Consider the following 17043-nt stretch of genomic DNA (forward strand, 5'->3'; position numbering starts at 1 on the left):
GCATATTATAAAAAAATTTAGGCATAACGGAAATACTTGCACCAAGATCACATAAAGCATTACAATCAAAATCTTTAACCTTCATATTAATGATGGGCTCCCAACCATCCTCTAGCTTTCTAGGAATGGAGGCTTCGCGCTCTAGTTTTTCTTCTCTAGCTTTTATGAGAGCATTTGTAATATGTTGCGTGAAAGCCAAATTTATAGCACTAGCATTAGGACTTTTAGCAAGTTTTTGTAAGAACTTTATAACTTCAGAGATGTGGCAATCATCAAAATTCAAACCATTATAATCTAAAGCAATGGGATCATCATCCCCAATGTTGGAAAAAATTTCAGCAGTTTTATCACAGGCAGTTTCAGCAGTTTTAGCAGTTTCAGGCAGTTTCTCGCGCTTTGCATTAGAAGTGGAAACATTGCTAACACCAATTCTTTTATTAGTAATAGTAGGAGGTGCAGCAACTTGTGTAGCATTAGCATTACTAGTGGTGGTAATAGTCCAAACTTTAGCTATATTATCTTCTTTTTCATTTTCTTCTCTTTCCCACCTAGCACGCAATTCGGCCATCAATCTTATATTCTCATTAATTCTAACTTGAATGGCATTTGCTGTAGTAACAATTTTATTATGATGATTTTCATTAGGCATAACTTTCGATTTCAAAAGATCAACATCAGCAGCAAGACTATCGACTTTAGAAGCAAGTATATCAATTTTCCCAAGCTTTTCTTCAACAGATTTGTTAAAAGCAGTTTGTGTACTAATAAATTCTTTAAGCATGGCTTCAAGTCCAGGGGGTGTGTTTCTATTATTATTGTAAGAATTCCCATAAGAATTACCATAGCCGTTGCCATTATTATAAGGATATGGCCTATAGTTGTTACTAGAATTGTTCCGGTAAGCATTGTTGTTGAAATTATTATTTTTAATGAAGTTTACATCAACATGTTCTTCTTGTGCAACCAATGAAGCTAACGGAACATTATTAGGATCAACATTTGTCCTATCATTCACAAGCATAGACATAATAGCATCAATCTTATCACTCAAGGAAGAGGTTTCTTCGACAGAATTTACCTTCTTACCTTGTGGAGCTCTTTCCGTGTGCCATTCAGAGTAGTTGATCATCATATTATCAAGAAGTTTTGTTGCTTCACCAAGAGTGATGGACATAAAGGTACCTCCAGCAGCTGAATCCAATAGGTTCCGCGAAGAAAAATTCAGTCCTGCATAAAAGCTTTGGATGATCATCCAAGTAGTCAGTCCATGGGTTGGGCAATTTTTAACCAAAGATTTTATTCTTTCCCATGCTTGTGCAACATGCTCAGTATCCAATTGTTTAAAATTCATTATGCTACTCCTCAAAGATATAATTTTAGCAGGGGGATAATATCTACCAATAAAAGCATCCTTGCATTTAGTCCATGAATCAATACTATTCTTAGGCAGAGATAGCAACCAATCTTTAGCTCTTCCTCTTAATGAGAAAGGGAACAATTTTAATTTTATAATGTCACCATCTACATCTTTATATTTTTGCATTTCACACAATTCAACAAAATTATTAAGATGGGCAGCAGCATCATCAGAACTAACACCAGAAAATTGCTCTCGCATAACAAGGTTCGGTAAAGCAGGTTTAATTTCAAAGAATTCTGCTGTAGTAGCAGGTGGAGCAATAGGTGTGCATAAGAAATCATTATTATTTGTGGTTGTGAAGTCACACAACTTAGTATTTTCAGGAGTACCCATTTTAGCAACAGTAAATAAAGCAAACTAGATAAAGTAAATGCAAGTAACTAATTTTTGTGTTTTTGATATAGCAAACAAGATAGCAAATAAAGTAAAACTAGCAACTAACTTTTTTTTTGTATTTTGATTTAGTGCAGCAAACAAAGTAGTAAATAAAACTAAGCAAGACAAAAACAAAGTAAAGAGATTGGGATGTGGAGACTCCCCTTGCAGCGTGTCTTGATCTCCCGGCAACGGCGCCGTAAATTTAGCTTGACACGCGTACAAAGACGCGACCGTTGGGAACCCCAAGTGGAAGGTGTGATGCGTACAGCAGTAAGTTTCCCTCAGTTAGAAACCAAGGTTTATCGAACCAGTAGGAGTCAAGAAGCACGTTGAAGGTTGATGGCGGCGAGATGTAGTGCGGCGCAACACCAGGGATTCCGGCGCCAACGTGGAACCTGCACAACACAAACCAAGTACTTTGCCCCAACGAAACAGCGAGGTTGTCAATCTCACCGGCTTGCTGTAACAAAGGATTAGATGTATAGTGTGGATGATGATTGTTTGCAGAAAAACAGAGAAACGATTGCGAAGAGATTGTATTTCAAGAAAGAGAATTGGACCGGGGTCCACAGTTCACTAGAGGTGTCTCTCCCATAAGATAAACAGCATGTTGGGTGAACAAATTACAGTTGGGCAATTGACAAATAAAGAGGGCATGACCATGCACATACATATTATGATGAGTATTGTGAGATTTAATTGGGCATTACGACAAAGTACATAGACCGCTATCCAAAGCATGCATCTATGCCTAAAAAGTCCACCTTCAAAGTTATCATCCGAACCCCCTCCAGTATTAAGTTGCTAACAACAGACAATTGCATTAAGTATTGCGCGTAATGTAATCAGTAACTACATCCTCGAACATAGCACCAATGTTTTATCCCTAGTGGCAACAGCACATCCATAATCTTAGAGATTTCTGTCACTTCCCCAGATTCACGGAGACATGAACCCACTATCGAGCATAAATACTCCCTCTTGGAGTTACAAGCATCTACTTGGCCAGAGCATCTACTAGTAACGGAGAGCATGCAAGATCATAAACAACACATAGACATAACTTTGATAATCAACATAACAAGTATTCTCTATTCATCGGATCCCAACAAACGCAACATATAGAATTACAGATAGATGATCTTGATCATGTTCAGCAGCTCACAAGACCCGACAATTAAGCACAATGGGGAGAAGACAACCATCTAGCTACTGCTATGGACCCATAGTCCAGGGGTAGACTACTCACACATCACTCCGGAGGCGACCATGGCGGCGTAGAGTCCTCCGGGAGATGATTCCCCTCTCCGGCAGGGTGCCGGAGGCGATCTCCTGAATCCCCCGAGATGGGATTGGCTGCAGCAGCGTCTCAGTAAGGTTTTCCGTATCGTGGCTCTCGGTACTGGGGGTTTCGCGACGGAGGCTATATGTAGGCGGAAGGGCAGGTCAGGGGGCCACATGAGGGGCCCACACTATAGGTCGGCGCGGCCAGGGCTTGGGCCGCGCCGCCCTATAGTCTGGCCACCTCGTGGCCCCACTTCGTCTCCTCTTCGGTCTTCTGGAAGCTTCGTGGCAAAATAGGACCCTGGGCGTTGATTTCGTCCAATTCCGAGAATATTTCTTTACTAGGATTTCTGAAACCAAAAACAGCAAAAACAAAGAATCGGCACTTCGGCATCTTGTTAATAGGTTAGTTCCAGAAAATGCACGAATATGACATAAAGTGTGCATAAAACATGTAGATAACATCAATAATGTGGCATGGAACATAAGAAATTATCGATACGTCGGAGACGTATCAGACCACTCCAACAAGCAACAACATTATGCAACTCATTGATGAAATCAAGTTTATGTTCTTCATAAGCAGAGCCATAAACAGCTATAACTCTCCAAATGACACTATCTTTTTTTGACTTAATTTGTATAGACACACAGTAAGATAAGATATCCCATCTCACTATGTCAAAAATCTCAGAATTAACACCAACAAGGATCCCTCTAGCAGTCCTCACAGCTGGTAACCAGTTCCAAGAGAATCTCTCCATTGGATCTAGTTGTTGCAGTTGTAGACTTGAGAAATCCTCTTTTTTGGTCTTATAAAAACAAATAATATCAGGGCATGTTTCTCTAATGAGATCATGCACCCTAGTAAGCTTGTCAGGCCTATTCAAACCTCTAGAGTTCCAAATTAGAGCTACTACCATTTTTAAAAATAATTTTCCTTCTACCCCTTTTCCTACTATGGACTATTGTCCAAGGCTCATCCTCATCGGGCACATCACTAATGTGATCACCCTGATCAGATAACACCTCATCTCCATCTTCCAAACCTGCTTTCAATTCTTCCACAGAGAGACTAATGTCATTCGGAAGAAAGCAAGCAGGATTAGACTGGTGAAAATCATCAAGTCTTTTTAATTCAACTTCTTTAATTTTGTCAATAACATCATCCACATTATGTGTTTTATGTCCTAGGCTAATGCCAGAATTTTTAGCATTATCAAACAGGGTATGGTTATCAAGGGCAGCAAAAGAATTGGAAGAGCCATAGATATTAGTACCTTTAGGAATTTCCAGATTCTTTGCCTTCTTGAGATCTTGAGCTTTTTCAATAGCAGTTTTACCATCTCTTGGTATTCTAGAACTCATCCTAGTAGCTTGCACAGGCCCCCATTGCTTCTTATCTTTCCACACCTTGGAAGGCATAGCAGGCTCGGGAACATTGGGCAGCACACCATCTTCAACACTTTTGGCACCTTCAGTATCTTCATCTTCCTCATCGTCAAAGTTTTGGAGAAGGTTTTTCCCAATATTCTCTTCAGCACTTCTAAGCACCAGAGCACTCTCAATAGGGATGAGAGGCTCTTTGCCAAAGACTTTGGCCTGAACAGATGACTCCAGTGCCAATTGAGTAGCATACCTAGGTACACTTCTCCCACCAGAGAAAGAAGGATCAGTCCCCATCTTGTTATTATTCCCACCAGAGTTGCTCTTGTCAAAGGCCTTGAAGTCGTCCCCAATTTCAGCATCATCCTCAAGCTTGTCCCCTTCATTACTCTGACCAGGGTCTTCATCATCATCCTCATCAACCTCAATAGTTTCACCTTCATTCTCTACAAAGAAGTCAATGAGGAAGAAACACTGTTCCATCTCAAAGAGTTTGTTTGATGGGATTTTTGATTTGTCCCTCACAGACACCTTAACTCTGACTTCTTTGTAGAAGCTTCTGAAAATGCCTTGCCAATCAATGTTGACAAGCACACCAAGGGTAGTGGATATTTGACATATAGTCTTCCATGTCAGCCACTTGGCTGGGATGCCAATGATCTTGACCCATACCTCCTGAAACTCCTCAAAAGGCTCTCCTTCCCCCTCCCAGTTCTCAAAATAGATCACCACACCCTCTTTCTTGAGATTGATGGAAGGGTATTCCACAAGTTCTTTGGTCCTCTTGCTTGGAGGGAACCTCACCAGGAACTTTTTAGGCCCAATTTGTCTGATGTGCCAGAACCAGTTAACTTTCCACATGTCATTGAAGCTCTTCTCCAATTCTTCAGTAGAGATTTCACCCTCTTTAACTACAACTACTCCAACATTGTCCATATTCAACCATTGGACTGCCTTAGGCCCTTCTACCTCCACATGGAAGAAACCTAAACCAGGGTTTGCACTCCCCCAATACTGAGCAGTGGGTAGGAGAGAATACCACATCAGACAATTGTCCATATGATGACCAGTCTTGCTGCAAATAAAGCATCTCTTAACCCTAGTACAGAGACCAACATAATGACCTAGTTCACCATAGTTGTAGCATGTAACATTCTTGAACTTGAGATCCAGAGTAGGACCAGGTCCACTAGGTGCTGACAGCTGCATCAAATTTCCTGCCCTCTCCCCACTATTTTTGGAACCATCAGAGGCAGCCCCCTTCTGAACCTTCTTCTTGCTCTTATTACTCCCTGAGACTTGATGTTGTTGTGAAGGAACCAGACTGGCGCTGCTACCTTGACTGTTGGATTGGGGGAGATTGGGGGTAATCCCCGGCGACATCATCATCATAGGATTGAAACCAGAGGGGAGAAACTGCTGGTTGCCAAAGAATTGCTGCCACTGGCTCATCGGCATATTCCACATGTTGGGACTCATCATGGGAAACATACCTTGATTAGCAGCACCCAACTGTTGCCCCAAGCTCTGTGCAAATTCTGACTTGATGGGGATCGGGTCTGAGGCACCGCCAATGGATGAGGATGCCTTTGTTGCAGCAGCGACTGACGGGGCTCGGCCACCACCATGACCACGGCCACCCCCAGCTCCCCCACTCTCCCTGCACCTCGACTACCACCCGCCATCTTGACAATCTTAGCGTAAGATCTCCTCCCAACTTCAGCACCCCACAGCTCCGAGAACCTGATGATCTTCGGTTTGGGCAGGAAACCCGCACCTGCCGGGTGGCAGTCAGCCGGGTGGCAACAAGAGATTCTCGAGAATTTCCTTCGGACCACGTCGTGGTGCTATGTACTCGGTGGATGATGATATCCCCGCCGAGGAGTTCGTCAAAGACGTGAAGGAGCTCAAGTGTACAACTAAGGTTGATGAATACGATAAGCTGGACCAATAGGAGATTAACGAGCACGAACTAAAGCGTGCATTGTACTGCATCAAAGCTCTCCTGCTGCTGAAAGGCAAGTCGATTGACAAGCTGGATGATGCTGCTTGGAGAGCAAGTACCCTTGAAAGCTTATCGTGGAGAACTCCTAGTTTTCTCCACTACAAGGACCACGACGTCTTTGGTTGGTATTTTGATTCCAAGCTCTGCCAACTCGCTGCCCTGACCGACTACCAGCGGCTAGTCATTTTGAACTACTGGGAGGACCAGTACCAAGATTGGAGCCGTTACCGATCGCATTGTAACACGCCTGAAACTGACAGAGAGTATCTACTGTACTGGAAAACAATTACAGAGAAAATCAAATGGGTTGAAGGTTACATGCGTGTAGAGACATCTTCTCGTGAGTGGTCCAACATCCAGAGGAAAGCGAGCTACCAAGCAATCAGAATCGCAACCGGCTTCAAAAATATCCATAAGGATCTGGCTCTTCTTGGTATCGAGGAGTTTCTATGGAGCACACGCCTTTATGTCTATTATCTCAAGGATCTTTTTTTATATTATTATCTCAAGGATCTTGATGGCGTCTTTTATGAGATTTGGAGGCGGGTCATTAACAAAGAGAATGTTAACGAATGTTTTGCGAAAGCTCTGAAGGAAGTTTATGACCTCAAGATGTTCCCTTCACGCAAACGATCTATGAAGCATGAGCAAACAATGGCGGAACAATTTCACCTTTGCACAGCTAGCATTACTAAGGAAGTTCCAGAACCTATAGCCCGTGGGCTCATTGCACATCAAGTTAGACGCAAGTTGGCGATGACACGGGGATATCACTATTATGCCAGGAAGAAGCTAAAAATTGCAGAGTACATTGGACTGATTGGCAAGGCATCCACGTAGTTTTATTGGTTGCATGCCCTCTATAGTTCCTAGTATGTGGTGTGTGGCGGAAAAATGTTGTGTGTTCTCATATTTCGCACTAAATGTTTTTTTTTCGAGGTTGTTTCGCACTAAATGTAATGGAAAATGTTTGAGTGACCTCATGTCTGAAGAGTAAGCGTGTAATTTTTTTTTTTTTTTTTTTGCTTTTCACATCTTGTTGACTTTTTTTGCAGGGGAGGAAGAAACTTTTTCACATCGGTTCTATTTTGAGTAGACAAATTTCTAATCCTGTTTATCATGTAGTAAAGGCATGAGGATCTATATCCTGCGCCTTGGAACTTGCTGCTTCAAATCAGTTTGACGCGATCTGATTCAGTAACAATTGGAAGCTGACTATGTTGAAGAGCCAGTTTCAATCCTTGCAAGCATGCCCGTAATTCTGCTTCAAAAGGTGACTCACAATCTATTAGAAATCAACAATCATGTAGGGTCATGCCTGCGGTAGCATGCTTATCAGTTATCAGTCTCTCCCGGAGGAAAGATCCGTCGACAGTACCCAGCCAGCTGGGGGTTTAGTCCAAAATAGATTGTTGTCAAGTAGACTTTTGCATTGGCATAATGGCATGGGACAGGAGGTCATAGATAAACATGGAGATGAGCGATGGCACGGTTGCACAAAGGATAGGATAGAACCGATGACAGGTGCATGTGTTGCGCTACCCTACGCTGGACCTATGCATTCCTGATCTGGATGAAGAATCTTCAGTCGTTTTCGTATATCGAAGTTTTGTTGCCGTCAAAGCTCGCCCGCCAGGCGACTCAACATCTGAACGAGTGGCTCGTGACCAAGGCCGCGGTGGCCACGAACGCTGTGATCCAAACTACGCCCACACAGTTTCTATCTACTTCGGCCGGAACAGCTGATTGGCCTTGAGCAGGACGAGCGCCCGGGTCACGGGGAAAGACCAATTCGCCAAAGGAAGAAAAAAAACGTGAAAAGTGAAAAGGCGGAATCACCGGATGCATCTCCTGTCGACGCAACGCCTGGCGCCCATCATCCACAACGCCAACCACCAGCATGCGCTTCTCCCGCTGCTACCCGCTGCCGCGACGCCCGTGCCGTCGCCTCTTCTCCGGCTACCGACGAGGAACTCCAAGTCCTCGCCGCCGCGAGCCATCTCGCCCGCGACGCCCACCACCGTTGCCACGGACGGTTCCACCGGAGCGCCGTCAGGTCAGATCATAAACTTGTCAGATGTTGCATCCGAATTACTGAATTGCATGGCTAGCAATCGATCATACTAGCACATGGTAGCGTTAGCACTTACTTGCAGGCTAGCTAGTATTACGAAGATAATGTTAACACTGGCACACGCCCCAATCCGAAAAGGATAATTCTGCCATAGCACCATGCCATGGCTAACTAACCTGAAGACTGAAACTCGGTACGTGCAGACGCAGACAAGTGGGAGGCGTTCGCGGCGCGGGTGTCCGGCGAGTGGGACGGCTTCGGCGCCGAGTTCACCGCGGCCGGCGACCCGGTGGAGCTGCCGGCCAACGTCGTCCCGGACGCGTTCCGCGAGTGGGGGGTGCAGGTGTTCGACTGGCAGACGCAGTGCCCCACGCTGGCCAACCCGGCCACGCCGTGCGCGCTCCACTACCGCCTCGTGCGCCTGCTCCCCACCGTCGGCTGCGAGGCCGATGCCGCCACCGTGCACACCTCACATCAGCGCCACGTCTCCTCCGCCTCCGCCTTCGCCTACGACGGCGCCTGGGGCTCCTACGTCGCTGCCTGGCCCAAGGGCCCCGCCACCGTGCTAGAGGTCGAGCACTGCCTCGTGCGCCCAGGCCCGGACACCGAAACGGTCAGGGCCAGGGTCGTGCAGACGGTGGCGCTGGGCAAGGACGAGGCCAGGCTGCGCGGGATAAAGGTCTTCTCTGAGCAGTGCTACGGCCCGTACCGCAACGGCGACCAGCTCGGCGGCTGCGCGCTCCGCGAGTCCGCCTTCGCCGCCGGGGAGAGGCTCGCCGTGTCGGAGGTGGTGGGGCAGTGGGAGAGCGCCTTCGCTTGCACTGCCAGCTTCTCCGGCGCTCTCAACACCGAGACGGTGACGGTGAGCCAACTAAACGTCCCTCCTCCACGCACGCATGTACCGCGCGCTAGCTCTCCCTGACGTCTGACAAAGATATGCTATGTGTATGTTTAGGGAAAGTTCTCCTCGTTGGAACCTGATGACGAACCGCGGAGAACGGCGAGAGACGACACCGGCATCCTCACACTGCTGCCCAAGCAGCTCTGGAGCTCCTTCAAGGTGAACGGCGACGACGGCGAGGTGGTGTGTGAGGTCGGGTGGGTGCTGGGCGACGGCAACGCGGTCACGTCGACCTGTGTCCTGTCCAAAGACGGAGACGTCAAGGCAAGTTCTGCCTACATTTCAGCGCTATATTGCTGCTTGCTGCTAGTATTAGAGAATATAGCTCTTTTCTTACTTACAGTGCTAGCTGGCTTGTATGCAGGTAATAGCCACCGCCTACGAGTCCCGGGTGTAGGAGACCACCTGAGCAAAGCCACATGACTTCCTTCAGGTTCCATCACATCTACACATAGAAAAGAATACACACATCTAGAATAGCCATACTGATATGTAAATATTCAGACAAGGTGATCTACTAAGAAAATTGGTTCTGCAGAATCATCCTTTCTTGCCATGGCTTCTGAGGCCGTTTGACTACAATTTGCACAGCTAGAGTAATAACTTTTAGACTTATATAAGATTAGGAAAATCAAACTTGGTGAGTATGGCATCACAGGAGACATGATTGATTTCATTGCACACAAACTGAACCCACAAAGAACAAACGAACAGGCTGCATTTCCTCTCGTATTTTCAACTGTTAGCCCAGTCTCGCAGCAACATGAACTAATACACCACCAGTACTACATATATGCTACCCCACAATGCTGGCTCTCACAATGACCATACTACTAACTAGCCCAGCTTATTTCTCATAGATACCGCTAAAAGAATCAACTTGTTCTCTTCTCGTACTTCGATACATGTCACCTGTCAACAACTCAATTTGGGTTGTGACGAGATAATGAACAAGAGAAGAGAACAAAATCTGTACATCAATGTACTTGAGCTGCATCTCTCAAGGTTACATTCAGACTGGTTTCTGTTGCTCGACACCCAAGTCCAGTATAGCAGATGCCTTGCATCATGGCTACAAATTCAGCATAATCAATTTGACCATCCTGAGAAACAAAGATAACACCAATCCATCAGATTCTACTTGTTTTATAAACAAATCAGAAGTGCTGTAGGTGATGCTGAAAAATATCACAAGATTTTTGCTAATATTATCCAGGTAATATCATTCGTACAAGTTGACTTCTATATACAAATGAGATTGTCACTATTAGATTGTTTGGCAAAATTATTCAGATATCAGATTCTGTATATATCCCGAGATATATGTATCGGTCAAAATACTGAGTCATGCTTGTCACTAGACAGATTTTTTTTTCTTTGGGTTTGTTGAGTAAAACACTGGGTATTAGGCATGACTGGTGGATACCAAGTAACAGTGATTGAGACGACTACAATATCTATCAAAATGTAACCCCAAAATCGCTACAAATCTAAGTCTAACATGTCAGCTTTTCAAAAGTTGGTCACTAGGGTTCTTCTGGAGTCAGAATCGTAGTTACAGGATACAAATATCGTGCTAGTTTCGAGTGGGATGATCAACTTACATTGTTTTGGTCGACCTCTAAAATATTCTCTTCAAGAAAAGTGCCCTCCATGTTATATTCTCCACAAGCTCGTTGAAGCTTGTCGGCTGTGATATAACCACTACCATCTTTGTCAAAATATGTAAAAGCCGCCATCAAGTGTTCTTCCCGTTCTATCTTGTTAAGAGGCATAGTTGCAGCAATAAATTCTTCATAATTGATGGTTATGTCATTGTCTTTATCATCCTAAAAAAGGTTCTCAAAGATTAGACAAAACATGACAAAAGTGCAGATAATATCCTACCAACAAATCAAGAAATGTATATCACACATTTTTATTCCGATGTTTTCAATGTGTAGTTTAGACATTTTTTCAGGCACATCAAACATGTCATATTTGATTATGGCAATGGTATATATGTACTACTTAGGCCCTTTTGCGGAGAAGATATCTCAGAACCACATAAGAATTGAAGAAATGCATGTCATACATTTTTACTAAGATGTTTTCTATGTACAGTTTAGGTATTTTTCAGATGCATCAACCATGTCATACTTGATTACCGCTTATGTACTACATTTGGGCCTTTTCCCCTGAAGATATCTCAGGACCACATAAAAATAGAAGATAACATGTGTCGGTTAATTCAGTGTGCACTCATTCCATTCAAATGCATGCGCCTTTATCATGGAAATGACCTACTTACCGCTTCCACTACATTACTAATCTCGTCATCCTCCAATTCATTGCCATATCCTGTTAAACATTTTCTAAGCTCACCAAAAGTGATTACACCTTTACTTTTGGTGTCTACTGCCTTGAACATTTCTCTTAACCCAGCAATCTCCTCTTCTGAAAGACGCTCAGCTATCACCTGGAAGCATAAGTGTCAGAAACAATGCCATTTTGTTTAAAAAAATCATAGCTGTAGGACACAGTACGAAACAAACTGAGTTCCAGCATACTAGTGCATAAGACACACAACTGAATGCCAGAAATAAAAGGGTGGTCCTTTTTTGTTGCAAGAATGCGCCTACAATAGCAGCTCTACTTGCTCAAATGGCAGCAACAAAGCCCATTCAAGACCAATAGCATGTCCATGTGAATTGTAATGTTAACTGATGATTCAGCAATTATTAGGAATGTGCCACAAAGTAAATATTATAGGAGAAGCCCAAACAAGACCAAGCTATTGTGCACGATAACACAAAGTTCATATGCTACCAAAATTTGAACTATTACACTGTTGCAAAGATCCAAAGAGGTTAAACACAAAGATGCTTGATCATGGTGATAAATTGACAACAAATGTTATAGCAGCAATATGAAAATATGCAAGTTGATATGGTACTTTAGCACTCACTCTGAGAGCCAACTTCTTCAGATTGTTCATTGCAGAAAACTGCTTGAGCCGAGAGATAACACTAGGATCCAAAGCATGATCACTGGACACACCATTTTCACAGATCCAAGGATGCCCTGGAATCAATGGATAGTTGATAACAAGTATAAAATTGTGTGTAATCTAAAATTAATTTCAAGACCTAAAATTATGCTAAACAGAGAGTTATACAAACAGGCACTAAATCACAAGGACGAATAATAGATTGAATATACTTACGTAACACTTCATGGGCTGTCAAACGCTCTGAAGGACAATGGCAGAGCATCTTTCTTATAAGATCCTTTGCACTGTCAGATATTTTAGGCCAAGGGTCTGACACAAAATCAATGTGCCCCTTAAGAACTGCATCAAATATTCCTTGTTGTGTCTCTGATAGAATTAACAATGATCACTTCAGAAATTCATGACAACAGTAGACTCAGAATTAACACCAGACATGAGATAAGTCACCTGCCCAAAATGGTGGAACCCCACTCAATAGTACATAGAGTATCACTCCAGCTGACCACACATCAGATTCTGGTCCATAACGTTTGTACAATACCTCAGGGGCAATGTAATATGGGCTCCCAACCAGCTCACTGAAAACCTCACCTGAAATTTGTAGATGCCAAAATAAGATTTAAAAATTGATTCAGAAATCCATTAGACTGGTAGATAGACACCATTTTTTGTTTTCAATTTGCTATGCCCGCATTATAAGCAACGGCAATAAGCTGATATTTCTGTGTATTTTAAATCGATAAGATGTTCCAATGTATTAGTAAATGTTCACACAATGCTGTTGTCAACTAGGTTGGGTGTTGAAGTGGCGGCTAGCCGGCTCATAGCAGAAATGTAATTGAGCATTTAACTGATACTATTATACAGCAAAACAGGCATAAAACATTAGGGTGTTGGAAGTGATGCCTCCTATAATTATCCTTAACATGCGCTAGCACAAGTTTAAATGAATGTTTAACTGATACACCACTGTTATACAGCAAAACAGGCATACCTGGTTTGAAGAACGCGGACAGACCAAAGTCAATAGCCTTAATTGACAGGTCATCATCTTTGTCCAAAAGGAGGAAATTTTCCGGCTTGAGATCACGGTGAATCACCCCAAGTGAATGGCACATAGCCACAATGCTAACAACAATTCTTATGAGCCCTGCAGCCTCAGGTTCAGTGTAATGCCCCTTCCCCTGGATCCGGTCAAAGAGCTCCCCACCAGCCAAAAGCTCCATCACAATGTGCACCGCCTGCACGTCCTCATAGACGTCCTTGATGGAAACAACATTCTTGTGGCCCGACAAATGGTGCATTATCTGAATCTCACGACGCACATCCTCGACATCCTCCTTGGCGATGAGCTTGCGCTTGAGGATGGTCTTGCACGCGTACTCGCACCCCGTGCTTATCTCGGTGCAGAGGTACGTCGTCCCGAACTGGCCCTGCCCGAGCCTCCGGCCGAGGATGTAATGCTCCCTCAGGTCCGCCGTCTTGCGCCCAAGCACGGAGATAGACGTCGGGTCCAACCCCTGCCTCAGGACACCGGCGGCGGTGGGCTTGAACGCAGGCCAGGGCTTCTCGAACTTCTTCAAGTCCGAGTAGTCATCCTCCTCGAGGTGCGCGCCGGCGTACCTAGAAGCAGCATGCTCGCTGCGGGACCGGTTGTAGTAATCGCTCCCAAGGGTCCCATTCTGATTCCCCATTGTGAGACCACCACCACCCTATGCAAACTGAACTGAGAGTTTCCAGCCTCACACGATTGTCGGATCCCTCGGATGCAAATGCAGCTTAAATAGCCGGAGCAGTAGTTGGGAACCGGGGGAATTGGAAGAATTTGCGGCGAATGCAGAGCAGAGTTGTCTTGCTGGGAAGGAGAAATCCGCAACCTGGCAATTGCACAGCACAAGACTTGATCAGCAATCCATATACGTTACCACTGAACGGCAAGAAAGGCTGAGGAAAAGTTAACTTGGCAAAGGGAGGAAGATGAAACCTTTGGGGATTGGCAATTAATCCCTTCCGAAGGCGAGGGCTTGTGCTGCAAGACTTGACAGTAGACACCCAAAAAGCGCCCAAACTTTTGCTCTCTCCCCCACTACACGAAAACTAACCAACCACACGCGAAACACGAGGTCTCCTCCTCGCACCAAACCCTCACAGCTGGAAGAGCTCCTCCCGGAGGCAGCTCCTCCGCAAAGCTTCCTCCGGCGGGGAATCCACAGGCCGAGGGTTGTTGCCTGGCCGCAATCTAGACTCCACAGACGCGCGAACAGCAAAACGACGAGAAGTGCTGCAGCGAGGCGAATCTAGCTCAGGAAACACGGAATTCGTGCCGTAACCGAGCGGCCGGCAGGAGGGGCGGCGGGCGGCGAGCTCGATCGAAGCAGGGACACGGCCTGCACAGTGGATCGGGCCGAGGGGGCGGACAGCAAATCGCGCCTTCCGGAGGGGCTAATGCGCAAAATAGGTGTATGAGAAAAATGCAGAGAGGAGAGAAGAGGAGGGCAGGCGAGGGAGATCCACCATTTATAGCTCGGTCGAGAGGGTTGGCAGTCGCAGTGGCTGTCTGGCAGGTTTTCGCTGTCACGATTTTTTTTCATTTGGAATTTCATGGTCAAGTTCTAGAAACTCTATTTTTTTTCGTGAACGACGACAGAGAAAACCAGCATACCATGGGTGGTATGCCAACTGAGACGGTGGACTCCGTCAGAAACGATTTGCCGGCGCTGTTTTGGTACTGCTGATTTGATCTTTCTATTTGGAGTTTTGTGCTGAAAACGTCTCGATTTTGTTTATCTGTAGTACAAATCAAAGTTGGGGCGTCTCACGTCCGCTGAAAGTGAAGATGTGTCGGTCAAAATGTTGTTTATTTCGCCGTGGTAAAATTCAGCGTGCGGCTGATAGGAGATGCGACTTCTTGTTTTCATGCATGGACGTCTCTAGAAATTGGTGTGGTATATTCTCTTCTGGAGAGTGGAACACGATGAGATTCTGGGAATATGTCAATAGAAGACTTTGTTCAATTTGTTTTGGACGGGAGACTTGCTTTCAAATTAGTTGTATGCTTTGACTGAAAAACTTTCGATTCACCCATCCGATATTGGATTACACGTGCCGGCTGAGAATATGGAATAACATTTTTGGATAATAGAGAATATAAGTAATGTTCCGTGATTGTCTATGCTTTCATGATTGGCAGAAATGTAACCACCTAGCTTATATTTCTTGTGCAGACCAAATCATACCGCAATTTTGTACCAAAGAGCATCTCTAGCAGGGTATGAAAAACTCAGTCCTGAAGAAGAGTTTTTGGAAAATAAGACCGAGGATTTTGAGATTTAAAAAAAAATGCAACCATAGCATAGTCCCCAAAACAATATGGTACTTCATTGCGTGGAGGGTCAGTCGCGGTGGATGGAGTTTTTGCAGCGGCAGAAGCATGCGCCGGGTATGGCAGCCCTAACCCTAGCCGTTGAGGCTTTTGTGTCGTTGTTCCGATGGCTAAAGGTGTAACCGTGTCAGCGGGAGAGGTGGAGTGGATGGGGGAGCTGCCTTCGAGGAGGGGCGGCGATTTTCCCTTCGGTGGCAAGCGGAAAACTTCTGTGTGAGACGGTTGGGGTTCGAGCATTCATGATTTGGCTTTTTAGGGGGGAGGGGCAAAACAGAGGATTATACATGATGCTCGTGCTGAGTGGAAGCCATTTTGTGAGACCGATACAGCATGTTTTATTTGGCTTCTTTGGGGTTGGAGTTTTCAAGGATTAAGCGAATCATTTTATAGGTGCCACGGAGGCTTTTCTCCGAGACGATCAAGGCATGTTCATAGCTGGTGCTTGCTCTGGTATAGCATTGCAGATGCTACCACTGCAGAGGCAAGAGCCCTCCGAGATTGTTTGTTACTCGCGGGACAGGTTAAGTGAAACAGCCTTATAGTTAATAGTGATTGCATGGATGTCATCGAAACAATGCGAAACGGAAAATTTTCAATAGGAGGGACCTCAGTCAGTTGCTTGGCATGAGTATTTGCCTGGTATTTTTATTATCCAATTGGCAAACAATGTAAGTTTGTTTACTAGTCAATAAAACTGCCGTGGTGGCTTAAAAAATGATCTATTTGCTCGTGATTAAAAAAGTACTCTAGAAAAGAGAGTGAACCCGATGGAATCGAACTGAGCCACTGACAATAACGTCCCACCAACCAACGGCCCACATGTCATAGTAATGCCAATGTCTGCCGCTTCCGAGGCAATGGGTAGGTGGTCGGCGCCGTCCGTCACGTAGTACGGTCGAGTAGAACGCACGCGCAGTGGGAGTTTGTTGACACGTGAAGCCCTCGCATCCACACGAAACTTTGCGTGTGCATGGAAGCACGAAGGACAAGCGGTGAGTCACGCGCGCGGCCACATGGCCCGGCGCACGCACCCATGCGCTGATCGAGAAAACAAAATCCCGTGCCATGAATCGTGATCCATATAGTATGCCGCAGCGTGGCAGACAAGCTGTGGCAAAATGTACCATTCACGTGGGGCGATGCACCGTGATCTACGTATACTGTATCATTCGACGTGTCCCGGCCGGCGCTCCGCTTTAATTCGTGCCGATCTGGGCCAAG

The 17043-nt window shown here is 45.1% G+C and overlaps 2 protein-coding genes across 3 annotated transcripts; one reads left to right on the forward strand and one right to left on the reverse strand.

Moving 5' to 3' along the window:
• The first annotated feature begins 8162 nt into the window (after window positions 1–8162).
• Window positions 8163–9991, forward strand: LOC127297235 (uncharacterized). 2 transcript variants are annotated; one of them, XM_051327532.2, is made up of 4 exons: window positions 8163–8529; window positions 8751–9403; window positions 9503–9712; window positions 9813–9991. In XM_051327532.2, exons 1-4 carry the CDS (start codon window positions 8316–8318, stop codon window positions 9843–9845), a joined length of 1110 nt encoding a protein of 369 aa, XP_051183492.1. In that variant the 5' UTR covers window positions 8163–8315; the 3' UTR covers window positions 9846–9991. The 2 variants fall into 2 exon arrangements, with proteins under 2 accessions (XP_051183492.1, XP_051183491.1); XM_051327531.2 differs by having other exon boundaries at window positions 8167–8529; window positions 8751–9409.
• A 145-nt stretch (window positions 9992–10136) lies between these two features.
• LOC127297234 (calcium-dependent protein kinase 7) lies at window positions 10137–14932 on the reverse strand. The gene is made up of 8 exons (XM_051327530.1): window positions 14425–14932; window positions 13435–14317; window positions 12888–13031; window positions 12654–12806; window positions 12396–12511; window positions 11739–11906; window positions 11053–11277; window positions 10137–10551 (listed from the first exon to the last, which is right to left on the reverse strand). Exons 2-8 carry the CDS (start codon window positions 14132–14134, stop codon window positions 10426–10428), a joined length of 1632 nt encoding a protein of 543 aa, XP_051183490.1. The 5' UTR covers window positions 14135–14317; window positions 14425–14932; the 3' UTR covers window positions 10137–10425.
• Window positions 14933–17043: the final 2111 nt, after the last annotated feature.

Source organism: Lolium perenne, chromosome 4 (assembly GCF_019359855.2).
Source record: "Lolium perenne isolate Kyuss_39 chromosome 4, Kyuss_2.0, whole genome shotgun sequence".
Taxonomy (NCBI): domain Eukaryota; kingdom Viridiplantae; phylum Streptophyta; class Magnoliopsida; order Poales; family Poaceae; genus Lolium; species Lolium perenne.